Here is a 26,492-nt window from a genome sequence, read left to right on the forward strand (position 1 = left end):
CCAGTATCCATATAGTTAAACACTGGTTTCCAGACGTGGACACTCAGGGCATCTTAAGAGCAAATAAATATAATTTTCCCTCTAGATAAGTAACATTGGCAGGTAAGTGAGAGTGTTGTTATAACAGGCTTCCAAGTTATACAATTTGTTACCTCACCCAAATTTAAAGCAGCATTAACTGATTTTTTGGCCTCTTGGGGGCAGCAGAACAAGTAACCAACATTGACATATTGTCACCTTATAAAGTTTTGGTAAATTTGTTAACAAACAGATGCATATTTACATCAAGCAGACATGAAGTGACATTAGCATCTATTTAGAGTCATGCTTCCAGCCACCTGAGAAATGTAAATTCAATGTTCACTCTTATTTTAGCTCTGTTTTTGGTCTCCACCAGCTCCTGAGGGAAATATGTGGCTCTTTAGCTGCAAAAGGCTCCACCACATTCTTCTAACTTTGTGTATCTCTTGTTTTAATGCTGGACAGGAACTTTTCCTCCAAAAACAACTGCCTGCTGCAACTGGAAATCTGGAAACCTCAACCAAACTAAACCCCTATGGTAAATGTTGAACCCACGTGTTCGACATTGCTCTCCACCACCATCGTCAACAACAAATGAGGTAGTATTTTTGGGGAGAATGGTGTTCAATCCTGCAATAGAGTTCAAAAACTTGGAGAGCACCTTACTTTTCCTTTATTTTGTCACCCATTTGTATTTCTGATGTATGTTCCTGCAGCATAACCCTTTAAGATCCCATGAGGGGGGAGCTGCAGGGGAGTCTTGGCAATTTCCCAGTTCACCATCAAGCACCAGAGAGAGTGATGGGCCTGAGAACCTGACTTACATAAAGGTAAAGTATAAGTAGGGGAGAACGGGGTAAACAGAGCCAGTGGGTAAAATGAGCCACCCCCTTTATCTAGGTAACCATAAACAAAAGTAATCATGTGACCACAAATTAAGAAAGAATATACACAAAAGCACATTTACACACACATTCTTTCTGTAGCTAAAACACAAAGATCACAATTTAATCTTGACTGAAAATGTTTAAGTAACATGTTGAACAACAGGACACAAACATATGGTTTTACTTAAAAGTACAAGTTTTTGCCTTTGTTAAATTGATGGCATTAATAAAGTTCAAAATTATTTTTAATTTTATAATTAATTTGTTGATTTTGTGTAATTTTTATATCAATATATAATGGTAGCACTATTTACCCATATCTTGGGGTAAGTTGTGCCATTGGACTAACTTTTTTTGATGGCTCATTGTTCTTAAACCATAATAATTAGATAACTTATTTTAATTTACATGGATACACAACAACCTGAGGTATATATAGTAACTATTATTTGAAACAAATACACATTCATTTTGCAGTAAAATCATCAAATGTAAAAAGTGGCTCATGTTACCCCGTTCTCCCCTACATTTAATAAGTACATTTAATTTTGCGGTGCAGTTAGTGGATGGATTCTTTTTGTGCATGACTGCATTAAGATTTAATGGCATATAGTTACAGGTAAATGGACTGTGGTCAAAACACACTCCTTCTGAATTTATTATCAATTAAAGCTGAGAGGTCAGACTATAAAAAGACACTCAAGTCTAGTGTAGTGTTGTGGAATGCAGACAAAACAAACCATGCTCAGGGTGAGGACATAAAAAGCAGGAGGAAACAGCAAACTTCCGTTTGAAACAATTAGGAAGTGTGCATTACAAAAAAAACAACTCCTGGAAGAAATTAGAGGCAGAACCAAAACACATCTAAATATAAGTCATGGTTATCTGGCCTGTACAGGCTGTCCGTTTGCCAGAGTTGATAACTGACTGACCTTGAAGCCACAGTAAAAGTCTGCCCTCGACACTCTGTGCCAAGGTCTCAGCAAACAATCAATAACTAAGTCAATAATGCTCCATCTATGTATAGAAACTGTGGATATTTAAAGGAGTGTGTGTGTGGTTCTGTTTTAGTTTGTGTCTAAGTTGTTTTTTTGTCCTCAACTTTGGTAGGCTAGAAAAAATACAGCATTGTACTTATCGATTTCAGTTTTTTGGCTTCAGAATGACATATTGGATCATTTGTGTTAAATGATCGCAAAAGGGAAAGTAGTTTGGACATACAGATACATGAGCGTTACCATTTTGTGAGATTTCATACTTTTCCTGCGCTAATTTTCATACATATCAAAATTCAAATGGGGACTTCTTACTGTACTCCAGTGCCTGACAGCCCTGCTAGTGGCGTGACTCTAGGGATGGCATTGTCAGTTGATTGGTCTGCCACTTTCAGACTGAAATATCTCAACTACTATTGGATGGATGGCTGTGAAATCCTTTTGAAGACATTGTGGTGCACATGAGGATACGTCCTAATGACTTTGGTGACCCCCTGACTTCCCTGTTGCACCACCAACAGGTCAAATATTTCACTAATCCTTTGAAATATCTCAAATATGTATATCTGTAGTGGATGAATTGGCAACAGATTTAGTACGGACATTCATGGTCCTCAGAGGAAGAAGCCTACTGACTTTGGTGAACTTTCCTCTAGCGCCACCATGAGGTCGACATTTGTAGTTGTGAGTGAAACTATTGGATGGATGAACTGTAATAACTTTGGTGACCCTTTGACTTTTAATGTAGCACCATCACCATCATTTTAAATCGTCCAAAACCTTGTTTATGAACAAATACTTTCAAAACTAATTTAATTCCCACCTGAACACAGAAACATTTAGCTCAAAGTAATATCATGACTAAATACAGCCTCACAGAGCCACTAGCATGGCTTAAGTCTTGTTGCAACAAGATACTACAAACAAACATATGATGCGTTAAGGAAATGTAATGCATTGCTCTAGTTTTAACTGCTCCAGTAGTCACTGTAGACGGAGATACTGCTTATTCCTTCATGAATCCATAATTTAACACTCTAAGAGGGGGCTTTCTTTAGCATAAGTGCTTTTCCTCTTCAAGCTTGAGTGCCTTTTTTTCTTCCTTTTCACCTCGAGACGCTCAAGTAAATTTCACTGTTAATAGTTTACATTTATTCAAAGCTTTAAATTCAGAGGTCGGGATTCTTACTTTAGTGTTTGTACATGGTGGGAACGCAACCTTTAAAAGAGGGTTTTAATACATTCTCCTCTACTGCAGTAAGAGGCGGGCAAGTGAGTGTTGCAAAAGCCAGACTTCTAAGCCGCTCCTGTGACCCTGTTATCCTTTACGGATGAATGTTTCAGCTGTTCACACACACACACACACACACACACACACTTCTGGGAGGTCGGGCACACTGTTCACAAAGTGCTACATATTAACACAGTGGGGAGAAAGTCTGTACAAAGGAAAAGAAAACGGTTTCCAACAACAGAAAGGCCCTGTTGTTGTCAGCAGGTACTGTTGCGTGACATGTTTAAAAAAAAAATGAAGAGCTGGTGCTGACTTGTTCATGACCCTTTATGGGCAAAAAAACCTTGTTTTTCTTTACTTGAACTTGTGATTTCTTTCTAAAGTCATCAGTAAACAAAGAGGGAGAAAGTCCAGCACCCTGTTGCACCCGCAGAATCAAGAGTCAGGCTTCAAAGATTGCAGTAAATATTGCATTGAAACGTGTGGATTTGATACTTGTAGGCTGTAAAAGGACCTATTATCATTTTTTTGTGCCCAGAGTAACAGTCACCTAAATCTTGAGAGCTTAAGTTTTGCAACAAGATTTTAGTTTTGGAAAAGCTCTACTCTGAACCAATGGGGCCTGTCAGCCTAATACAGCAGATTAAAGCTGGACTATAGAGAGCAGTTTAGACGGTCATGTGGCTTGTTGATTCTTAAAAATGAAGTAACTCTGCAAAAGCATGACTCATTTCATGCCTCAAATTTATTAAGAAACCAACGTGGTTTCTGAATTTTGCTTGGTTGGTTGATTTTTTTTTCCCATTTTTGGTGTTTTAATTTACAAAAAAAAAAGCCTGCAGTCATGAATCTGCTGAGCAAAGATGTCTCAGTGCAGCAGAAATGTAAAGACTCAAAAAACAGATTGATAAAAAGTTATTTACTTTTTTGAACATGGAAAAATACAGACATCCTCGCTGTACAGTACACTGATGGAGCAGCTAATGATGTAGTTTGATAAAGTGTAATTAGTGTTCTTCCTCCTACAAATCTAATTCATTGCTCCAGAGGGCTTGTAATAATGCTGAATAACTTGACTACAGCATAACTCTAAGCCTTCATCAATAAATAAAAAAAAAACAGCATCAGTGATGAATAGATCTCATCACAAAGCCTCTTTAATGAGTGAAGAGAGTCTTCTGAAAGCCTGCGGAAAGAAATAAGAGAGACGATGAGTCAGTAATGAGCTGAGTGTGTGTTTACATGTGTGTGTGTGTGTGTGTGTGTGTGTGTACCTCATCAATCTGCTCTGGCGTGGAGAGAGAGAAGGCCGCTCTGACGTAGGGACAGGGGTCACTACTGTTGATCATGAACACGCCTCCGGGAACCAGCAGCACCTGTTAGCGCACGTGTACAAACATGACTCATGTTACTGACAATTATTATTATTATTTTATAATTTTTTTTGGCACTATGAACACAGCTGATCTTTTTATGCATCCAAGATTATACTAAGAGAGCAAACTTCAATTAATCTTCTTTGTTTTTATTAGCAGCTGTGTTGTTTGTGTTACATGATGGAGCTGAGTTTTTAACTAATGTGAAGCCAGACAGGTTATAATATTTCATCCTTAGGAAAACACACATTAAACTGGCCAAAGTTAGGTTTTAATTTTTTAAATTACTGCATCTGGATAAGAAATAGTCCTGCACATAACCCTCAGTAAAACCACATAATGATGTTTTTACACTTCAGTTTTTATTATATGTTAATTAGTGAGGCCAGGCTAGCTGTTTCCCCCCGTTTTCAGTCTTTATGCTAAGCTAAGCTAAGATGCTGCTGCTTGTAGCTTCATATTTAACCCACAGATATGAGAGTGGTATTTGTTCTTCTCATCTAACTCTCGTTAAAGAAAGAGAATTAGCGTGTTTAACGTTCATTAAATACGCATCATTTAACATCTTTCACAAATATTGCTTCTTAAAAATCTCTGGTGAAAGATAAAGCACGAACAAGGATTGTCTTTGTGAATTCATGTCAGTTTCGAGGTGCTGTTATTTCTCTTCTGTGAGCACAGACGATACACTATCTAGAGTCTTCACTGTCGGCTGTTTGGAGGTTTTAAATATCCAGATTTCAGAGGAGAAAAGCCGACTGTGCAGAGATCTTGGAAAAGCCTGATTGTACCCACTCACATTGTACCTCTTACACGGCTCATCAGCTATTTGCCAGCAGGGATTTACAGACGCTGTGTGTGTGTGTGTGTGTGTGTGTATGTGTGTGTGGTAGGAAAAACACTCAGCTGTTAAACCCACTCATAGTGCACACAATGGGCGCTTTACATGCATCATCCTCCACTCTATTCAGGCACAAAACCTGGCTCGCCCCTGGTGCAAAACATCTCACAAACAGAGAGACACCGGCAGGCAAATGCACCCAAATGCACTCTGGGTACCTGTTATTAACATATTAAGAGTGCAGTAGGTGTGTGTGTGTGTGTGTGTGTGTGTGTGTGTGTGTGTGTGTGTTAACCTTAAGTGGACAGAGTTAAATCACAAAAAGAGAATAATATGTGAGGTTAAGATGTTAAAAACAGGAAGACAACAGGATTTGTACTGACCTCTTTCTCCAACGCCTTTTTCATAATGAGCTGCTGGGTATCGGCTACACCCTTTAGTTTCATCCACAGGAACATGCCTGCTGACGGAGAGTGCCACTCTGCTAAATCTACACACACACACACACACACACACACACACGCACACACACACACACAGGGACGTGAGTAAAAAGAAAAAAACTGGTAAAACCTAACCCTAACCCTAACCCTTTCCGTGTATTTTGGCTCATTAGATCAGTCAGGATTTCCCCTCTGTGGTCTTTTTAGGTGCTGCAGTGAATCTGGACAACACATAACACATTTGTTAAGGAGTTTACAATTTAAATATTGCAGAGGCTGTGGTCATATGTATCAAGATCCTCAGTGTACATGTAGTTCCTCTAATGGCCACTAGGCGGTGGCTCCAAGAAAATTCAGACTGTACTCAAGTGACTCAAAGGACTTCCCTAAACAAATGTCTGTCAGTACATTTTTCCACAAAAAGTGGTGGACTGAGTCGCTAATTTTACTTCTTCTAATATACTGTATGTGTCAGCGGCATGTTTTTATTTTATTTTCCATATATAACTCAATTCTGCACCTTACTGTACAGCTTTCAGCAATATTTACTTGACTTGAAGTCTATAATACAGTATATTACTGTCATTATACAGTGCATATTCAGTACCTGTTTTAGATATTTAGATATGATCATTTCACTGTATTTATTTCTCACCTTCATTTGTTTTTTGTGGTTTATGTAATGTAGCTGCTGTAACACTGCAGCTTCCCTTTGGGATTAATTAAGTATGCTATCTGTCTATCTATCTAAAACACAAAGAAATACACACAAACAAACCAGACAATACAAATACTAAATAAATCTTTTAAATATAAATGAGTCCTCGTGCATGTTATGACAGATATATTAGCAAAAATGTATGTTTACCTTTTCCCTCGCTGCCTTTACGACAAAGATGCTAAAAAACTGGACTGTACAGCATTATAATAATACAGAGAGCCTTCACTACCTCGGGGTTTTATGTATGAATGATGTAAAGTATGTATGTAAGTATATTTGGGAGGTAAATGTTTTGTGATGCAGCCACGCTGAGCAAGAAAAATGTCCTTAAGGGGACAGTAAATTTGCCAAGTCTTGAATAGATGGTGCCAATTATATACAAATATTTTTTCCATTAAGGGAATATTGAGCCTAAAAGTGGGGCATTTGCTTGATTGACAGAGCTAATAAGCCCATCATGTTCTACAATAGTGAGTCTTTCTCTGTGTTTTTCTTTTTTAATTGTCACCAGTGAGTCACAAACCTTTGAGCCACTTATCTGCAGAGCTGATCATGGCATCTCGTTGTTTCCTGTAAAACTCAATCACCCTGCAAGAGGAAAGAAAACAGTTTCACGCTTATCTGCAGGACAGTGTCTCATTTATCTGGCGGTGCAGATGTCATAAATTAACATAATTCTTTTCTGAATCAGTCAAACCAGTAACGTGAAATACATGTGGATGTGTACAGCGGCATTGTGGGAAGTGACGTACCCGTCTATGTGGTGTAGGAAGCCCTCTTGGCCCCAGCTGTGCAACAACTGAGACACCATGAGCTGAAGTGAAACCGGAGAGAGGAAAGAGTCTCAAATTGTGTAACGTGAGAACTGGCGCACATTCAAATTCACAGATTTAAATACTGTAATATGACCTGATGGCAGATAATCCACCTGCAGTGCAGTGAGATAGTGACACACCCTCTGTCTTTCATCACGGAGGCTTCACATGTTTGTTTTTGGCATGAAAGAAAGAAAACGAACATGCGGTTTACATCTTTCTGAGTAATTTCCAATATTTTTAGTCCAGATTAGATGAAAAAAAAAAAGGCAGAGGCGAGGATTGAATCAAGAGGAGGAGGGCTGCAGATCTTTTGCAGATCCTAATTAATCTCCCTCCTCTATCTTATTAAAACCTCCTTTGCAGCCGCCGCTAATCCTGAGACACCACGATGTCTCGTTCGGCTTTATTTGACAGCGGCTGTAGCGTGACAGCGCACCCCTTCCCGCTGGTGAGCTTGTGTTCGTGTCAAAGCAGATCTGGTGTGCTTGAGGGGTGGGAGTATTACGAGAGTCTGTGATGACTCTGCTCAAAAATATGCTTCATCGTTGGCACGCTGCATGGAGTCTGTGTAAATGAACCGCCCTGCTGTGTGCTTACTGCTGCACGGTGCAGAACTTTTAGATGCCAAGTGGATGGAGGCTGCCACACAGGATGAAGAGGAAAAGCCAGAGAATTTAATCCAACCAACACAAAGTATTTAAAAAGGACGTTAAATTCAGTTTTTTGGTGGTTGACAACAAAATTGAGCCTTTTTTTTTTTAAACTGACTTCTTTCAAGTAAATGCAGTGGAGAGTTTGCAAGTAAACCAATAATGCAAAATGTTGACTGAGCAGGGTGGTAGTGAGGGTGTGTGAGCAGGGTGTGGCGGTGTTGAACTAAACTTTGACTCACCTGTGTGAAGGTGCTAGTGTGCATTGTCGAGGCCTGGATGTGCAGCACCACCCTGTCCACGAGTGGTTTGGGACCAGTTACGAAACCTAACCTCAACCTGAAACAAGACGACGACACACAGACGAGTGATTAGAGATGTAATCATGAGATGAAACTCATGATGAAACATTAACTTCATCTCTTATCTTTAATCTTTACCTGTTGTGTAGCCATAGTGTTCATGTTGTCTGGTCTTTCATTGACAAAAAAAAAAAGATTCTTATAGTATTTTAAATGCGACTAAACAGGTAAAAGTTAATAAGGTCTCGACGTTGTCATGATTATATCAAACATGAGATTTTTACCACTTAAATCTGGAAAAATCTGAGCAGGATTTTGTAGTTTATTGTTGCTGCTGAGTGTTTTTACAGTCAGTCAGGACTTTAATAGTCCTCAAAACCTGTTAAATAGTTGCAAAACAGCAAAATCTGGATCAGTTTGGCCGCAAGAAAAAAAACAAAATAAACACCCTGTCCTGCTGTTCAGAGAATACAGCACATAAATATACTCCCAAAAGGAGGTGAATGTTCTTTCTCAAACAAACAAACAAAAAAAAATTATCCTGCACACACAATTACATTACACAAGCAAATTAACTGCATGTCAGACAGGAAAACACACACTGTTAATATATCTGGTTCTGTCTTGTTAAGGTAAAAAAACCACACACACACACACACACACAGTGCTGTTGCAGAGTAAATGGTAACAGAAGAGCTTCATGTGCACGGGGAATAAAGAAAAACAACCACCCACCCACACACACACACACACACACACACACACACACACACACACAGATTCAGACGCTCACCCTGAAGACAGGATCTTAGAGAAGGAGTCTGTCCTGATGATTCGTCCGTCAACATCCATGGAGAGAAAAGTGGGAGCCCACGGCTGTCAAATAAATGAGACATAACATGAATCGTTTTTATAAAACAGAAGTGTGAAGACCATAAACTAACAACAGAGCAGATAACTGAACTATTTTACCTTTTAAAATGACAGAAAACATTAAGAGAAAACTTTATTTTACACGCTTGAAAGGTCAGACCTTTAATCTCAGATTGTACAGAGTAGAAACACTGAACTCTTCTTGTACCTTGTCAAACTGCAGGAAATAGTACGGGTCGTCCTCGATGATGAGCATGTCGTACTGCCTGGCCAGCTATTTAAAAAAAGGCCGGACGACGTTAATAGAAAACGACAGAGAGAATCTGTAGGGAAATCAGCTTCACAACAAGCTCTAATTAGAAGAGTCAGCGCTTCACTGGCTGCTTTACATAAATTTGACTGAGAGACACTCAAAAGTGATTCATAAAATATAACTGTGTGTTTAGTCTGACTGTGTGCTGATGCAGAAGTAAATATGTCTTTGTTTTGTGCAGGTAAACAAACCTCGTACACTTCCTTCTTCCTCTCAGTCGTCATGGAGGCACCGGTGGGGTTTCCTCCGTTGGGGATGGTGTAGAGGATCTTGGGAGCGCTGCTGCCGGGCTTGTGGACCTCTGAGGGGTCCCACCGAGACAAAACCTGCTTCAGGGCTGCAGGTATCATACCGTGCTGATCGCTGGGAACGTTGATCAAGTTACAGCCGAGCGGCTGGAGCTGCAGATGGAAAGCGGGAAAGTTAGGAGATCATAGAAGTTTTAATAAGTGTGTGTGATGGAAAGAAAGCGCTCTTACTGCTGCCAGCGTTCCTGAATATGTGGGCGTGTCCAGCAGAACGTTGTCTCCAGGGTTGACCAGCATCTCAAACACCTAAAATACAAAATAGGGAACATATAAAAAACATGTGAATCAATATAAAACAAGCAGTAGGGATCATGTTTTAGGAATAAATACATTCCTAAGATAAAAATCACATATTTAAAGCAGAAATGTACTATATTTATATGAAAATGTGACAGATTATTACTTTACAAGGTGACAGCTGGGTTCAGCAAGGTAAATATTATCTTAATACTTGAGTTAAAAGGGTTTATTATACAAATTGTTGTCACCAATTTGTAAAATCATATATAATGATGTTACAATGTTCGGAAAACAGTATATAATAGAACAATAATTCGCGATTTTTAGACACTAAATGAAAAGAAACACCTCCAAAAAGAAATGATAGTAATGATCCTTTGCTGCTACACACGGTCCTCTAATAACTGGTTGCACAAACAGCAGCTGGTCGTGTCAGTACCTTACAGAGCCCCTCCTGGCTCCCCGTGGTCACACACATGTCCATCTGGCCGTTCTCGGGGGTGTAGCCGGCGGTCGGCGGGTTGTGGAGGCTCTTCTGCAGGTTCTTCATCCACGTCAGCAGCTCAGGGATTCTACACATGGATGGAAATTAGACTGTTTCAAGACATGACAAATAATCTGAGGTATTTTTATATAAATACTGAAAAAAAATCAGACAACAGAAAACAGAAGAGCTGAGTCATCTAGAGGTAGTTGTCACAGTTGGAAAGACAAAACAACCCCCAACACTTCATTAACAGAGAATTGTTTGGGAAAAAGACACCGTGTTTCCCCTCGGTTGACTGCTTTGGCCTGTTCTGTATTTCTCTGTTTAGCATCTTCAGGTTAGGCTAACCCATCGTTGCTAACTTCGGAGCTAACACCCTTCACTTTCCCAGCAGTTGGTGAAACAACAGACGTGATTTTTCTTAGTCTTGACAAGCTGCAGCATTTATTAACTGACACATTGTAGTCTGTTCTGTACATTTACTGCCAACCTTTTCCTCTCCTCTGTTCCTTAAAAGCAGCTATGCTACCAGGAGTTTCCTAGGCAACGACACACAGGTTAACTCACATTTAAGTACAGCGCCGCACAGACTCCCAAACACTATTGATTTCTGAATGAATGGGTATTTGGTGTTATTTTTTCTCGTCCTCGCCCTCCAGGCCTGTACTACCACAGGGGAAACACCGGTTTATATCGGTTATATATATCTGTTATCACTGATTACTTAACAAACTCAAAGTCAACAAGTCGGCAGGTGAAATGTGTGAATGTTTACAGAATAGGTTATAAAAAGATAACAGTAGCTGCAGAGTGATAACCTCCGTGTTATCAGATGTTCTGATTATGTCTTAACTGTAATTCAAGCTTCAACTTAAAAAAAGGTCTTTAATATCCAGACTTTCCAACTATTTTACCAGAAATACTAAAGACTTTAACTTGTGTCAAATTCATAACTGCAATCAGTGAGATAAAATACTGCTCTCACACATCTCAGCTGTGTCTCAAGTTGCCTTCATGTTATTCATTATTTATTATTATATTTTAAAGGCACATAGTTAAATCTGAATCAGGCAGCTGTGTGGATTATAAGCCCTGGAAAGATGGTGAGACTCGGGGGAGAACAGGTGCCATATTGTACGCCATCATACTGTTGTTACACAGGTTTTTCCTCACAAAACATCACTGTAATTTGTCGTGTTTTCATCCCTCGTGTCGACTCTCTGAAACTGAACTGTTGTTGAGTTTTTGTTACAGTCTTTTGATTCACTCCTGCACACCTTTAGTTTACCTGCAACTATCAAAATCATGTTGATGCTGGACACTTTCTATCTGTACACACTGTTCACTGTTTGACACAGTCTGTCTAACTAAACTTGTTGTCTGCGATCACATCTTAGTAAAAGGGAAGCAAAATATAAGACACTGATAAGACCTACATGCACTGTATGGATTTAAAACTATAGACTATACACACTGTGTCTCCAAAAAGATGTTAAGAAGAGAAAATCTCTCAAAACACACAAGTGATTCTTCAAGTCATGGATCTCTGTCTCTCACCCATTGGAGGCGGAGTACTGCAGAGCCCTCTTCATCATCGCCTCGTCGAAAGTGACAGTTTGTCCGCTCTTCACCTCGATGGACGCTGAGCGGAAGGGGAAGGTGTTGGGGTTGGGCGCTCCTCCTGCCAGAGAGATGAGGGACGGGGGCGACCGCTGCTGCAGCTCAGCTTCATGAGGGTGAAGAGTGACAGGTGAAGGTGAGGACCTGCTTCTCATGCAGATGTTGCAATTCAAATGATAACAAAACTGTACTATGAACTATCATCAGCAAATATGAGATCAAGATTTTTAGGAACTTTGATACAAAAAAAGGTCAATCATTGATTTTTTTGCTGTCAAGTACCCAGTGAACATATTTTGAGGAGACTTCTGGACCAATACTAGATTTTTGAGGCCAATACCAATAAATAATTTAAAGAAATTTAACATAAACAAGCATTTTTGATGAGGATCCCCCAAATTTGGATGTCAGAATTGTGACCAAGATACATACTGAGCTGAAAAAGTTACATGTCAGTGCTCTCTGATGGGAAAACTGCAAATTGTGTAATACTGACACTGTTTCTCAGTTATGGCAGACATATAAGGTATTTGACATTTCTGTACCACAGTTTCTTGTTACTTATTGGCCAACATTTGTTCCTATACCAGTGTATCTGTAACCAGCTAAAATCAGATGATAATATCAGACTAGATAATATCAACTTGAGGCATTTAGGCTGAATTTGGTTGTAAAATGTACATGTTTTATGCAATTATTTGTTCTTGTGTAACACATAAATCTTCTTTCTGAAGCATATCAGTGACTGTATCTTTGAGTATGGTAGGTTTAATAGAGGTTAGCAACGTTAGCTACACATAAATGTCTTAATGTTGTTACTTATATATATATATACATATAGTCAAAATCTACTTTTAATAACTATTATTTCAGCTGATACTGAGAAAATGTGAATATTGCATCATAGTGAGGAGGAGTGAACCACAACCATCCTGTCCTGTAAAGTCACTTCTATAAAATCAGTCTTTTTTAAAAAAAAATTTTAAGAATCAACAGGTGTGAGCACATTGAGATGAAACTTTTCTTATCCAGCTTGTTATACAAGCAGCAGATACTCACTCAGCATCCTGATAGCGGAGGGCTTTCTGGCTGCACTCACTGCTGTCAGAAACCGAGCGTAATTCATGATTCCTGCAGAATTATAAAGTCAGAAATGTCAGATTTCCTCGCATAATTTTAAATCCATGTGGGTTTTATTTGTTTCATTCTGCTTCCTACTGTTGTTGAGCGTCTGAAAACAGTCAATGGGGAATCTGTCTTTCTTCCGTTTGATTTAAAAGTGATAGTAAATAACGTCACACTTATTATTTTCAGTTGGAGTTTGGCTTACACAACGGTAATCACTACTGTAAATGTTACGTCAGACCAGCACAGTAACGTTAATTTAATGTTAAAAACATCGTTTTTGAACTGTGTAAAAGTGTAAAAACGTTCTTCGGGACACTAAAATGAACCGTTGGACACAAACTTTACCGAGTAACGTTACATTTGTAAAATTCAACGGTCGTTCGCTCGAGGCTCGAGCACGTTCAAGCTGTTTAACTGACCTTGCGTGTGTTGGCTCACTCGCCCCGGTGGCTTCTGGTTAATGTATTTCCTCATTTCCTGAGGTTTACGGTGGTCAGCGGCGGTGTCCATCACCTGAACTACATTACCCAAGCTGTAAAGGAGAAAACAGTCACAAATAGTTTACTATTTTGTTTTTACGAGACAACTGCGGTTAAGTTTTGATATTTTGATGTTTAAATTATATAATTACCTTTAAGAAAATGGTCACCAGTTAAGTCCTTTCCAGTGTGAAGTATTGTGTGTCGGTTTATTTTTCTTTTCCCCCGCTAGAGAGCAGTCATTCGTAACTTTGAGAGAAAAATGACCGGAAAACGACGAAGAGCACGAACATCCGTGTTGTTAGCTTAGCTTGTTTGTGCTAACTACGTGTGATAAACTGTGCAGCTTCACTTTAATCAGGTAAACACTCTTTAAATTGCTCCGGATTTTCAGGCTGTGTCTCGTCTGTATCTTGTAGTTTGATAACTCAAGTCTGTTTTAGCAGTTCGCTATGCAGTTGCTATTTGCGTTGAATGCATGTTAACAAATGTGAGTTATCTCCAGGCTAAGTTAGTTATCAGTTAGTGCAATTTAATCTTATACAGTTTACTAAATACATTTAACACAAACATTTTGGTTAGCAAATATTGAAAGAAGAATATTAATGCTTAATATATTGTAGCTGTTATCTTCTTGCTTCAATTTCAGTGCTGACAGATGTGATTATTTCTCTCTTTGGCAGCATTTCAGAGGTGTCAGGTTAGTTTTTAGGTCATTTGAAGATTTTCTGCCATGTAGAGCTGCAGACTGGCTGTCCTGTCCTCGCTGTTTACATCCCTGTCGTAGTTTCAATGGGGAAAAGGAAAGAAATGATTCACCCCAGGTTTCTCGGTGAGTATGCAGGGTGATTGACATTTAATGGTTTATTTTGGTACAGAGGCTGTGCTGAAATGTACACTCGTTGAGTTTATTAGGTACATAGTTAATACAAACACGGTCTAACATAACAGTGAATCATTAATGACAGTTATAATTCTTATTTTCTGTTAAAACTGTTTTAGAGAGATGTTGATTCAACTTTATGGTCATTTTGGAGGTTGTGGTTTGTGGTGTTGTTGGCATGCAATATAATAAGAGGTGTTTCCAGAATGTGGTCTTATCCTCATTGATATAAATGGTGCAGATAAAATCTAAATCTCAATCCAAATCCCCATTGCAGCTTCCCAGAGCCCAAATGACACGTTCAGCAGCCCAAAACCAAAAGATACACAGTTTACAATGATATAAACAAAGAAAAGCAACAAATCATTGCATTTAAGAGGTTTGAACTACCGAGCGATCTGCATTTTTTTAAAACTATTTTTGCTTGAAAAATTACTGAAATTATTGGATTATTGAATAATCGTTTCAGCTCTACATTTTTGTAACGATGCAGATCTAAAACATGTTATGATAAACAGTCTTAGGCCAAGCAAAAGTTGTTTTTCTTTATTACAAGAGCCAAATTATTTTGTTAAGTTGCACATTTTACATGTATATGAAGCACCATACTTGATAAAGATCACAAAAATAATCAACATATCAGCAGTAAAATATTATTAGATCAATATTGTTTTTTTTTCTTTAAAAGTTTATTGGTTGTTTTAAAGTGAAAGATTCATTGGAAAACATTTCTGGCATCTTTGGTACAACAGCCGTCATTTTCAGTAACACTGTTCTTTCCTCTCGTTGTCTGCAGGTGAAGGCGGCTCTGGACTTCACAGCGTTCACAAGCGGAAACACAAAAAGCACAAGAAGCACAAGAAGAAGCACCACAACTTCACCGAGGCTCCGGAGCCCGAGCCCGTCGTGGTTCCTCGTCCTCCCCCGCAGCTCCGACTCAAGATCAAACTGGGAGGACAGACGCTGGGAACCAAGAGGTGAGGCGGGACGTCGACGGTGGTTCACGCCAGGTTTCAGTATCTGTGCTCACTGGTCAGTTAGAGAGCTGCTGTCTGTCTGTTTGTCTCTACCAGTGTTCCCACCTTCACTGTGCATCCCGGCGTGGCTCGTCCTCCCTCGCCGTTGATGATCATCGATAACAACGATGATGACGATGACGATGATGACGATGACGACGATGAGGAGCCCTCTGTGCCTCTGGAGCAGTACCGGGCCTGGCTGGGTGAGTTAGATCCTGATAGGAGAGTATTTACGTTATCTTAGGTTTAATTATCATACTGTTGTGATGCTGCTGGTGCATAAGGCAGAGCTTCTTTCTTTATCCATCTGATCAAGATTACGATTAATTTATTTTCGGAGAGATCACATCTTACAACCTGGTTTAGATACATTTAATAAATGGTTTATAACACACTATAATGTAGTTATAAGCTGTTGTAATTACACTTTAAGTGTTCTACAATCTACAGTATTTGTCAACAATTATATAACTCCTCCTATGAAGACATTTTATATCATTACAACTGTGTTTTAATATATTTTTATTCACTCTTTATAAACCAGCCTCCATGTTTGAGTGTCCACAGGAGGAGTTATGTTATTGATAAATACATTTAAGGCAGCAACAAACAAATATTTTCATCAATTAACCTGCCTGTGTTTTGGTCTATAAAAGACCATCAGAAAATGGTGAAAAATGTTGATCACTGTTTCCCAAAGTGATGTCCGCCAATGTTTAGTTTTGTCCCAACAGTCAACAAACCAAAGATACTTCAATTAATATCAATGAAGACTAAAGAAACCAGAAAATATTGAACTGTATTGTATTGATTTTAGAGGCTGGAACCAGAGAATTTTGCATTTTTTTTCTTAAAAAATGACTAAAAACAATTAATCGATTATCAAAATAGTTGGCCATCTATTTTCTGTTGATCAACTGATTGATTGACTAATTGTTACAGCTCTAAATACATTGATGAACACTTATGTCAGCTAACAACTACATTATAGTGTGTTATTAACCATTTAGTTAATGTTTGTATACAGTTTATAAAAGCTAAATATAAGAAAATAAATGCTTGACTTGATGTTCACAAGTCTGCTTATTGATTTTCATACCACAAAGTCTGAAGATGATTAAAGGCCTAAGAAAGAAAAAAAACCCTCTTCTACTCGTCTCCAAATGTTGTTTTTGAGGGGTCAGAAGTAAACTTTGCGTAATTGTAACCAAAAAAAGAGTTGAACCACTGCTGCCTGGAAATGAATTAAAACTAATGTATTGCTAGAAAAGTAGAAACATCACATCCAAAAATGTAAAACTGTAAAGCAAAGATATGAAAAAGGTTGATAAAAAGTAAAGTATACAATATATACTAATATAATTCATAGTAATGGAGTGAAACCTGTAAACACACTGGTCTGATCCTTTTTTAAAATGTTTATTTAAAGGTCTTCAGACATCTGCTGAATGTTAAAGAAAACATTTAGTCCTCAACAAACACTCCTGATTGATTCACGTCAGTAACTTTTGCTTTGTCAAGAGCTCAGTGAATCCAGTCCAACTTCACACTCGTAGTTGTATCAAGGTCAAGACAGTTTTCGGACCTTAGTTGGACAATGAAATTATCTTATTTGTTGTCTGTTCTGTCAGATGAAGACAGTAACCTGGCAACGTCTCCTCTACCAGACATGGACTCAGACTCTATGATGGGCGGGCCTGTAGACGAGGAGGAGAGGTGGCTGGACGCTCTGGAGAAAGGAGAACTCGACGACAACGGAGAGCTGAAGAAGGAAGTGGACGAGTCGCTGCTCACAGCCAGACAGGTGAGGAAGAAGCAGGAAAGACTTGAAATCAACGTTGCGGTTTAAAGTTGCTCTGTGATTTTTAATTTTTTTGCGTTTGTGTCCCTCTTCAGAAAGCGCTGCTACACAAACAGCAGATCCAGCCTCTCCTGGAGCTCCCCATGGGCTACAAGGAGAAGGAGATGACCGCAGAGATGATGCAGAAGCGCGAAGAGCGAGCTCGAAAGAGACGCCTGCAGGCCGCCAAGAAGGCGGAAGAGAACAAGAACCAGACAATAGAAAGACTGACGAAAACCAGCAAAGCCAAGATTAAAAGCATGAAAGAGAAGAAGTCCAAGCAGAGTCAGTGTCCCATGGTCCGCTACAGCGACTCCGTCCAGGGCGTGACCATCTCCTTCCCCACCGGAGTCCCCACTCCAGCCTCCGCACCTCCCTGTCCTCCACCTCCATCTCCTGCTAGCTGCGGGGTCAACGGGTGCAGCAACCTGAAGAAGTACTCGTGCTCCAAGACCGGGGTTCCTCTCTGCAGCCTCGAGTGCTACAAGAGGAACCTGCTGCTCGTGCAGAGTGCAGCCTGAACTGTGACGCTCCAAACCGGACGCAGTCTGAACGGATGAAGAGGATGGAAACTACATGGAGGAGAGAAGTATAATTTGAGATTTACACTTCAAATATAAATCTTTTTAGGACTCTGAAGTGTGACGTGGATCAACTTTTTATAGACTTACCTTAGTTTTGTTTGCAGCTGTGTCATATTAATTATGTTTTTCCTGCAGTGAAGCTCGTTACACAACTCAATTATGTACATTTTTTTAAGGTCTCAATCTGTGTGCTGCTCAAACATAATATTTATGATTTGAAGAGGATCCGTTTGAAGACATAAGATGCATATTTTTGTACCAGTATTGAGACGCTAGCGTTGTTTCCACCAGCTGGATTATTTTTCATTTTGTTAATAATGTAAAAAAAATTATGCTCTTAAGACTGACGAGGGTCGTCGATGACGAGCGTGTTTGATTTGAAAGAATAAAACAGAAACTGAATCGCTTTTTTAATCTCACACAACGTTCATTTTTGTAACAAGTGACTCCATACAAAACTGTACATACAAACTTAAATAACAAATGAAATGCCTTTCCACCGCTGAACACAATTTATGAAAACATCAAACCCTTTTGTGTTTTTTTTTTTATTGGTCCAGCTTTGTAAACTTTACAGCAACAAACTGTCAGAGCGTCTGCTCTCATCAGAAGTTTACACCGAGGAGTCTGAGGTATTCACTGATTCAGTGGCTTGTTATGAACGCACACACACACACGCATAAATCCCGAGCATACGTCTCTGGAGAGCTCAGAAGTGCTTTTTTTTGTTGCGGAACGTGTTATTCCGATGAGCAACAAGGCACAAAAACGACCGGGGTTTGAACTTGAGGTCAGCAGTCGGCCTGTGATTTGCTTATCGCCGCTGAAAGGCAACAGTCACGCTCTGCCGTTATCTGCAGAAAACCATCTGTGAAATGAAGGCACGTTGTGAGATTAAGACTCCGTGTAGCCGATTTTACATGATCCCACAGAAACTGGGACAAATAGCATACAAAACAAAAAAAATCCCCACATTTACTCTCCGGTGCTTCCAACAGTTTGAGCCGTTTTTCCTGAGAATGAAACTGATGCTGCAAGAGTTCAAGAAAAAGTGTCTCTGTGTGTCCGTGTTGCCGCTGATCTGTTGGAGGAAGGCGAGGCGTCACAAGGCCAGACCGAAGGAGAGTCTGAAGGCCATCTCTACAGGAACCTCCGCCACCGAGTCATGGAAACACACGTAGAACTCCTGAGGGACGGGCTCCAGCAACATCCGTCTGAAAGACAAAAAAAAACAGAGATTGGGGAAGTGAGAAAAAGGCTCAGATTAGGGAAATGATGCAAAGACTTTAAATAGAGATAAAAAGCTAATTTCATAGAGACTTCAGCTGTTTGTAAAGTAGATATTTTGATATAAATCTGTACAAAAACACATGATGTTAAACAAAGCATAAAGTCCAGATTAAACGGCGTTTTAAGAGTATCTAACTTCTGTATCGTGACGTATTTCCGAGTGAAACAGGAGGGACGTAACGGAATCTGATTTTGAACGTTGAAAAGTGGGCGTGTCATAATGAGCTGAGCCGCTAAAAGTTAGAGTTGATTGATGGGTGCATGTCACGATGATATTGGTTGGTTCAAACCTACGTAAGCACACGTCATATTTTGTTTCACAGGAAAAAAATTATTGGATTTTTGTATTTTTTTGGCATATATTGATGAATAGGTGCACAATATACCCCGGATGTGATCTTAAATGGTGAAAGTGGCTTCTATCATTTCATCTCCACTTTAGAAAAGCTCATTTTAGTAGAGGGAAGATAAATTTAACTTAACTAAATTAACTTTATTGACGTGATGAATGAAGCTGAAAACGGTTTAAAACCTGAAAGACGTTTTGAAACTTGTAGTTTTTCTAGCGGTTTGTTTCCCTGCTTCTTCCTCTAGGAAGCAGCTTCAATGTAAGGCTCTGCATCGCTCTCCCATGATGCATTTCTCTCCCTTGGATCCCCTCTTTAGACCCCGTCTCTGACCCCTCTGCCCTCAGTCTTTTCTCTCTCTCTCTCGCTGTATTTCTGAATCTGGGAGTTTCTCCAACGCAAACTGAACTCAGAAAAACACAAAGTAGCATCAATCAATTCAACGTGGGACGGTTTTCCTTTGGAGAAATACTGCCAGTCATAACACAGCAGGAAGAGCTGGAAACAGAATAAATTTAGTTATCATTTATCTGTCTCTGACAAATTAATTTATATAATCAATCTGAAATACAGACGCTGAATGGAGCCAACGTCCAAACCCACAGAGGAGCTTCTTGTTCGTACTGACTGCTTTTTTAATTTTTTTTATTTTATTACAGCAGTTCTGCATCAGACAAAGTTGTCGTAAATCTTCACCGTTATGTCCTTTGACATCGGTTATATGTCCAGTTTCCTGACAATGATCACTCCCCTGGAGACGATACGCTACGACCAGAGTAAAGCAGAAAGCTGAATGTGTGCATTCCTCGGGTCTCTCCACTGGTGTAAAACTGGATTTTACTAGACCTGTTTTTCCTGAGCGTCCACCATCAATCAGCTGTCTCCTAAATAATTGTGAGCTGCGACGATTAGCCGATCGTCAGAAAATAAATCAGCTTTCAGTCATTTCTCCCAAGCAAAAAAGCCAAAAATTTGATGATTAGAGCTTCTCAAATGTAAAAATTTGCTGTTTTTTGTTTTCATTCATGACAGTTAAATAATCAGCAGATTAACTTCTAATGAAAATAATCGTTAGTTGCAGTCTCAGTGCATAAAAACACGCAAACCAAGAAGATTTTCATATAGTTTTCGTACCCGATGACCCAGTACGTCATGGTGGGAGCAGGTTTCCTCTGGTCGGTCCAGTTCTCAGGTTTACACTGGAACAGGACCCCGTGTTCTTTCACCGGTCCCAGACCCCAACCACCGCCCTGAGGCCTGTCTGCTGTCCGCCGACCCTGCAGGAGAGAAAAATCACAGGAACATTAATACGCATAAGTTTACTTTCCCCGGACGGTTAAACAGAAGAACTGAACTCTCCAGAGAAGACAAGCAGGAGATGAACGTTTTCTAGTAAAATAAGTAACTGTTTTATTGTAGCCTAAATAAAAAAGCATGTGGTTTTACAGCATATGAGCTGCCTGAGGTGGGTCCACTTTGTGTAAAGTATGTTCAGTGGGAGAAACAACACTGCTGCTTCATCTCAGCAACAATTTTCCTTCTCACTGAGATAATATCGAATACATGATGATACATGATTGGTCTCATTTTGGTAACAACTTGGTTTTTTAACTCGACACCGTTTTCTCTGTTGATGCAAATTAATCTTTAGTCGTTAGCTGAACATATTCAGATAGTTTGTCTTCTTTTTGGAAAGACTGGATCTAAAACAAACACAAAGTTACTGTGGAAAGTTTAGAGATCATTCAATGTGCTGATCAGGGATCAGATAAATGCTACAACAGCTCCTTTTTTACCAAGAACAGTATGAAGTGTAGTTTGATGAGTTCTGGTCTGAGGTTTTAAATCTCACCCTGGCCGGCAGACTCTGCTGAAACGCCGCTCGTATGGAGAGGCAGCAGTGGTGAAAGTTACGGATGAGCTGCGGGTGAATGGAGCCGCTGAGCTGAGCCACTTCTTTGTGCGTAGGAGCGATGAAGATTCCCTGCACCGTCTCCATCAGGACGTAGTGGAACAAGGTGTTTTCGGCGCCTGAGGTCAGTCTGTCACACACACAGGACGCAGAGGTTTAGTGGTTTAGTTCACTATGAGGGGTCATGGTTTCATAATGAATGTGTAGCTCAGAACGTTTTAAAGTTTTTAGCCAACAATTCCAATGCGCAGAAAAAAGATTATTTCCCATCACACACTTCATGGTGTTGTACATCTCCTCCGTCTCCTTCTCCGTCAGAGTCTTCTTCAGGGTGCCCAGGTAGAAGGGGTTCGGGTGTTTCATCCTGGAGGTCTGATGTAAAAACAGCAACAAGCAGAAGTATAATAATAGAACAAAAAAACTGATTAAAATTGTCAATATAATATCAAAACACTGTTCAACGTCCAATAAAACCTGCTCATAGTTTAGACTACAGCTGTACCTTGAAGAGTCCTCCGCTGCCTCCGCTCCCATCAGACCCTCCAGATCCCAGCGAGTCCCGTCGACCCCCCAGCTTCCTCGCCGAGTCCGGTGTGGAATGTGGACTGAGGCCGGGAGCCATGGATGAACCTGATCCTGACCCGGCGTCCGTCTGTCCTTCGCTCCCGCTGTCTGATAGGCTCCTCTGGGGGCTGGGCCTCCGCGCCTTCTCCCCGAACAGGCTGCGGCCTCTGGACCCCGATGAGGAGCTTTTGACCGCCCCGGCTAGCTTGCTGAGGACGGGGGAGGAAGAAGCCAGGCTGTCCAGGCGGTCGCGGGCCGTGGCGGCGGGGAGAAACCAGTCGGCGCAGGAGAGGCAGGGAGCAGCAGGGGCGTTCAGACGCTCCTCAATACCCGCCTCCAACACCTCCAACTGCAGCAGGGTCGCCTTCACCTGAGGTCAGGAACAAACATGTTACAGGACAAATGAAGAAGAAATTTTCACTGCTTCACTGCTCAGCTGCTTTTTTTTCTTCACGTAGACGAATAAAATATAGAGTTCACCTGATCTACATAAACACAATCAGGTCCTGGAGAGCCCGACGCTGGCGACGCACATCCGCCTGCTTCCAACAGCACACACTGCATGAAGTGTCTCTGAGGTGGAGACACAAATAAACACAAGCAGAGAAATATATCATATGTACGATGAAAAGATATAAATATAAACAGACAACAAAAAGATGAGACAAAGATCGCTAACGAGGATGTTAAAACAACAGTCAGGTGTCCATATCAACACTGAAAGAGGTTTTCATCACTGTAATCATTCGTACTGGCTGTTAAAAGATGTTAAAAGACGATCTGAAGACTTTCCAACAATGACAAAAACAACCAAACGGTAACAATTCATCTCCTCACCAGCCCCACTATGAGGAGGAAGTGTCGTCCTTGAGGCTGGTTGTAGCCCGTCGCTGTGCTGCTGCTGCTGCTGCTGCTGCTGCTGCTGTTGTTGGTGCTGTTGGCTCTCTGCTGAGGAAACACCTCCCTCCAGATGACCAGCTGACCCACCCGCTGCTCAGACGCCAGCGGCAGCAGGCAGTAGTGCTGACAGTACAGGCACACGTCCAGCAGGTCCTCTTTAGGAAGATGGTTGGCGATCAGGTAGGACTGAGAGGGGAGACAGCGGATTATTTGAAGAATCAGCAGGAAGAAATTAATGTGTTAGAGCTTAATGCATTTGGTACAAGAAGCCTTTTTAAATCTTTTTGGTTAATTAGATGATCATGTGAGAATTTATTTTGGTTTTTTTTGTAACAAAGAATACAACAGTCTGCTGCTCAAAGTCGTCCTTCTCTGTTTTCAACATAGTTAACATTTTCACAGAGATTAGGCTGATGATTCGTCACTGAGTCAGAGAACAAGCTCATCTGGTTATCATGTGTGAAAGGTCGTCTTCTGTATACAATCACTGCTACACACAGCGGTGACGCTTACCTTGTAGAACAGACAGGAGCCGAGAATCACATAGAGACGCCTCAGGCCGAAAAAGTCCTCAGACTGAGACGAAACAAAGACAAAGGTTAAAAAATAAACAAAAAAAACGATGAGATGTAGTGGAACCAGATGTAACAGGAGAAAACGAAAACGAACAAACAGACAGCTAGATGTAGCAGAAGAGATTTATTCAATTATGTTATACAGTATCTTCATTTCATAAAATGTTCTAACTGATATTTATTTTACAAATTTTTAAAAATATCCTCAAAAATGTCATGATTTTGATCTTAAAATTGCCCACTGAGTGCACTCACACTAACAGGTCAGTAATTATTGTAATTGTGGTCGTCTATCTCATTTTTCTTAGTTAACTAATCAATAATCTTCTCTCTCATTTTGTCTTTCAGTTAATGCTGCATGTACAGAGAACATTGCAGACCTCATTAATTTCTCATTAAAAATACACAGACATTGATGAAGACGCCTCTAAAGCCAAAAGACAGATGGCGTCTCAACTACATGTGTGTCCATCTAACGAGCACCAGGACAAGAAGCACAGATGCTTATTATCTGTATGTCTTCACATATTATTTATAATAAGTGGTACTATACATTTCAGGGCAAAGTGGAGACTCACAGGAAATCATTTTAGTAGTATGATCTGTGAAAATAATTTCAAACATCCCGTCCATTACTGATAAAGAAAATGTTGCTCACCATTTCTCCAAAATCAGAAGACTCAAAATCAGAGAGAACAGTATCCACCTCCACCTGTAGAGGAAAGAAAACCAAATATCATCTTAATAACATTGAATACTTTATGTTTTTGTATATCCTGTTATCTATATTCTTTGCTCCTGCAATGATTCAACATCTTCATGGAGATCATTTACTTAAATGATGAATAAAACTTTAATTTACAATCCAGCAGGTAAATTTTGTGTTATTTTTAACAGGGGACACTAGAGGGCGCCATAGCTGCACTGAGACAGCAACAATTCAACTTCAAATTGCTTTACCGGGAACAGAAACAAACTATTTTTTGTTGTATTTATGACTGATTCATGGAAAAAAAAACCCTTCAAAATCTTCTACCAGTCTTTACACACACAAACAGAAATTCACCTTGATTTCGGGAGGCAGTGTGAGCCATCGGACCGCCGGCAGTCCGTCGAGGAAAAGTGTCCCTGAGACGTCGGGGGGCGGGGCTGAGAAACCGTCCCTCAAGCGAGACGGCTGGATGAGCTGCTGGAAGAACAGGCAGAAGAAATGGTCCAGCCTGGGAGCATGATCCGCCTTACAGAACGCGCTGCGGAGGACACCATGAAGTTGACAAACGGCTGTCATAACACACTCCAGTAATAAAGGAAATCAGAAGAAGAATGTTTATATTTTAGGGGAAAAAAAAGAAGGAATGGAAGGATATTTGAGGGACAATGAAAACTTTGTGCAAAAAACCAGCTGGGAATCACCTTTTGCTTTGATTTGCTGGAACACACTATTTTCATTTCAGTATATTTCGCAGTAAAATATATAAGAAAAATGACGTCCAGAAAGGGGGAAAAGTTTCAACCTGGGAAAACGCCGCTCTCCCAGCGGAACCACAAGAAAGCTACAACCGAACCAACCTGTCTAAGGAGCCGTACATCACTTTTAATGTCCGGACTACGTCTCCCACCACCGTCTGCAGATACAGCAGTGGAACCCTGGAGGGAAAACGGAAAACTGTCAAAAACGCAGAACTGGATAAACTTCGGCTTCAGCAGATCTACTGCTTATCAAATATTTGGACTAACAGCCAGAAGCCACGAGGGAAAACAGTTTATAAATAATTGTGGGTGTCCCTTAAAAATCTATCCATTAACTTTTAAGCATGAATGATTTTTTTCTCAACCATTATGATGACTGATTGAGTTGATCTGGTTGCTAAGAATAAAAATAAGAAAAAAAAAAAAAAAAGGGCTAATATGACTCATTTCAAGAACCCATTTTACAACCACATGCTCCTTAAAGAGGTATTCATGCTGCCGACTAAGGACAAAAAGAAGCACATGTGCTCGCTGAAATTGAGAAAAAAACGGATGGTCCCTTTCAATTATTTTTACAGATCGTGCTCTTAAATGTCTTTCCTCTTCTCCAGAAGTAGTTAGTTCCTCGAGCAAACGTCATGCTCTGAAAATTTATTACCACAGCAGAGCCATGATTTAAAAAAAAATAAAAAAATGATACCCTGAAAATCTGCTGTCAGATCTTACACTTGCATTATGAAACTGATCCTCACTGTGTTTTATCTACACACAGACTCTCAGTGATCTGTGTGTGTGTGTGTGTGTGTGTGTGTGTGTGTGTGTGTGTGTGAAGGTGTTTCCCTCTACCTATCAGCAGGAAGACCGATGACCAGCAGGCTGTTGCTTTCCTTCCAGTAGCCCACATGTACCAGATGTTTCCCGAGCAGGAGAGATGAACTGAAAGGAAGGAGGAAAGAAAAAAAAGGATTAGAGGAGGAAGGGGAGAAGGTGAAATGAGAGTGTGAAAAATGGAGGAACAGAGTGGAAAAGTTAAAACAGATTTAACACAATTGTTACATTCTTAACATTAAATAGAGGCCCGGAAATACCAAGATTTTCTCACAGATCACTGTTGGTTTAGACTAAACTCTGAACTGTGTTGATTTTCAAAACATCCAACACTGAACTGGCAGAAAAGTAAAGTAAAGAATAAGCAGGACTGCAACAAAAAGAACTTGACCTACATCTTTAGTAACGTTTTATCATCGTTTATCACGTGTTCTGATATATTTTTATAATTAATGTAAATAAGACAATCGCAGCGTCGCACACTGCATCCTCTGGGTTTAATCTGATAGAAAACAAGGTATAAGGTGTTATTTTTTTCTCTGAG

General features: G+C 40.1%; 3 protein-coding genes and 1 long non-coding RNA gene across 17 annotated transcripts in view; 2 read left to right on the forward strand and 2 right to left on the reverse strand.

The window, feature by feature from the left end:
- LOC122973813 lies at positions 1–12,156 on the forward strand. Of its 4 annotated transcripts, none has more exons than XR_006400141.1 (4): positions 1–620; positions 738–851; positions 11,557–11,670; positions 12,076–12,153. It is a non-coding gene; the product is annotated as an uncharacterized LOC122973813 (long non-coding RNA). The 4 variants fall into 4 exon arrangements; XR_006400139.1 differs by lacking the exons at positions 11,557–11,670; positions 12,076–12,153 and adding an exon at positions 9,656–9,743 and having other exon boundaries at positions 1–102; positions 487–620; XR_006400140.1 differs by lacking the exon at positions 11,557–11,670 and having other exon boundaries at positions 12,076–12,156.
- Positions 4,042–13,980, reverse strand: aadat (aminoadipate aminotransferase). 5 transcript variants are annotated; one of them, XM_044341552.1, is made up of 15 exons: positions 13,889–13,980; positions 13,677–13,789; positions 13,189–13,260; positions 12,067–12,235; positions 10,462–10,594; positions 9,954–10,028; positions 9,666–9,875; positions 9,370–9,435; positions 9,082–9,164; positions 8,229–8,325; positions 7,271–7,332; positions 7,042–7,106; positions 5,738–5,844; positions 4,412–4,513; positions 4,042–4,323 (listed from the first exon to the last, which is right to left on the reverse strand). In XM_044341552.1, the coding sequence occupies exons 2-15, from the start codon at positions 13,765–13,767 to the stop codon at positions 4,282–4,284; spliced, it is 1,374 nt and encodes a 457-aa protein (XP_044197487.1). In that variant the 5' UTR covers positions 13,768–13,789; positions 13,889–13,980; the 3' UTR covers positions 4,042–4,281. The 5 variants fall into 5 exon arrangements, with proteins under 5 accessions (XP_044197487.1, XP_044197489.1, XP_044197490.1 ...); XM_044341554.1 differs by lacking the exons at positions 13,677–13,789; positions 13,889–13,980 and adding an exon at positions 13,603–13,676; XM_044341555.1 differs by lacking the exons at positions 13,677–13,789; positions 13,889–13,980 and adding an exon at positions 13,460–13,669.
- ino80b (INO80 complex subunit B) lies at positions 12,176–18,481 on the forward strand. Of its 4 annotated transcripts, none has more exons than XM_044341563.1 (6): positions 12,176–12,265; positions 14,420–14,568; positions 15,416–15,596; positions 15,693–15,841; positions 17,270–17,442; positions 17,535–18,481. In XM_044341563.1, exons 2-6 carry the CDS (start codon positions 14,529–14,531, stop codon positions 17,997–17,999), a joined length of 1,008 nt encoding a protein of 335 aa, XP_044197498.1. In that variant the 5' UTR covers positions 12,176–12,265; positions 14,420–14,528; the 3' UTR covers positions 18,000–18,481. The 4 variants fall into 4 exon arrangements, with proteins under 4 accessions (XP_044197498.1, XP_044197497.1, XP_044197500.1 ...); XM_044341562.1 differs by lacking the exon at positions 12,176–12,265 and adding an exon at positions 14,000–14,097; XM_044341565.1 differs by lacking the exon at positions 12,176–12,265 and adding an exon at positions 14,000–14,097 and having other exon boundaries at positions 17,306–17,442.
- Positions 18,460–26,492, reverse strand: part of intu (inturned planar cell polarity protein) — a 22,803-nt gene continuing 14,770 nt past the window's right edge. For 3 of the 4 annotated variants that reach the window (XM_044341551.1, XM_044341549.1, XM_044341548.1), the window contains exons 6-17: positions 25,967–26,056; positions 25,220–25,297; positions 24,717–24,900; positions 24,309–24,362; positions 23,589–23,651; positions 23,013–23,261; positions 22,656–22,748; positions 22,114–22,545; positions 21,889–21,983; positions 21,552–21,741; positions 20,834–20,976; positions 18,460–19,276 (exon numbers count right to left, since the gene is read on the reverse strand). In XM_044341551.1, the coding sequence (XP_044197486.1) occupies positions 19,165–19,276; positions 20,834–20,976; positions 21,552–21,741; positions 21,889–21,983; positions 22,114–22,545; positions 22,656–22,748; positions 23,013–23,261; positions 23,589–23,651; positions 24,309–24,362; positions 24,717–24,900; positions 25,220–25,297; positions 25,967–26,056 (1,783 nt within the window). In that variant the 3' untranslated portion in view covers positions 18,460–19,164. The remainder of the gene's footprint in view (positions 19,277–20,833; positions 20,977–21,551; positions 21,742–21,888; positions 21,984–22,113; positions 22,546–22,655; positions 22,749–23,012; positions 23,262–23,588; positions 23,652–24,308; positions 24,363–24,716; positions 24,901–25,219; positions 25,298–25,966; positions 26,057–26,492) is intronic. The other variant, XM_044341550.1, reaches the window with a different exon arrangement.

This window comes from Thunnus albacares, chromosome 22 (assembly GCF_914725855.1).
Source record: "Thunnus albacares chromosome 22, fThuAlb1.1, whole genome shotgun sequence".
Lineage (NCBI taxonomy): Eukaryota > Metazoa > Chordata > Actinopteri > Scombriformes > Scombridae > Thunnus > Thunnus albacares.

Coding starts and splice junctions, on each gene's coding strand:
- aadat (XM_044341552.1), bottom strand. CDS start 13,767: ATGGACACCGCCGCTGACCACCGTAAACCTCAGGAAATGAGGAAATAC. Junction 10,595..12,066: donor CAGTACTCCGCCTCCAATGG/GTGAGAGACAGA, acceptor ATCCATGTGTAG/AATCCCTGAGCTGCTGACGT. Junction 7,107..7,270: donor TTCCTACACCACATAGACGG/GTACGTCACTTC, acceptor TTCCTCTTGCAG/GGTGATTGAGTTTTACAGGA.
- ino80b (XM_044341563.1), top strand. CDS start 14,529: ATGGGGAAAAGGAAAGAAATGATTCACCCCAGGTTTCTCG. Junction 15,842..17,269: donor GCAGTACCGGGCCTGGCTGG/GTGAGTTAGATC, acceptor CTGTTCTGTCAG/ATGAAGACAGTAACCTGGCA. Junction 17,443..17,534: donor CGCTGCTCACAGCCAGACAG/GTGAGGAAGAAG, acceptor GTCCCTCTTCAG/AAAGCGCTGCTACACAAACA.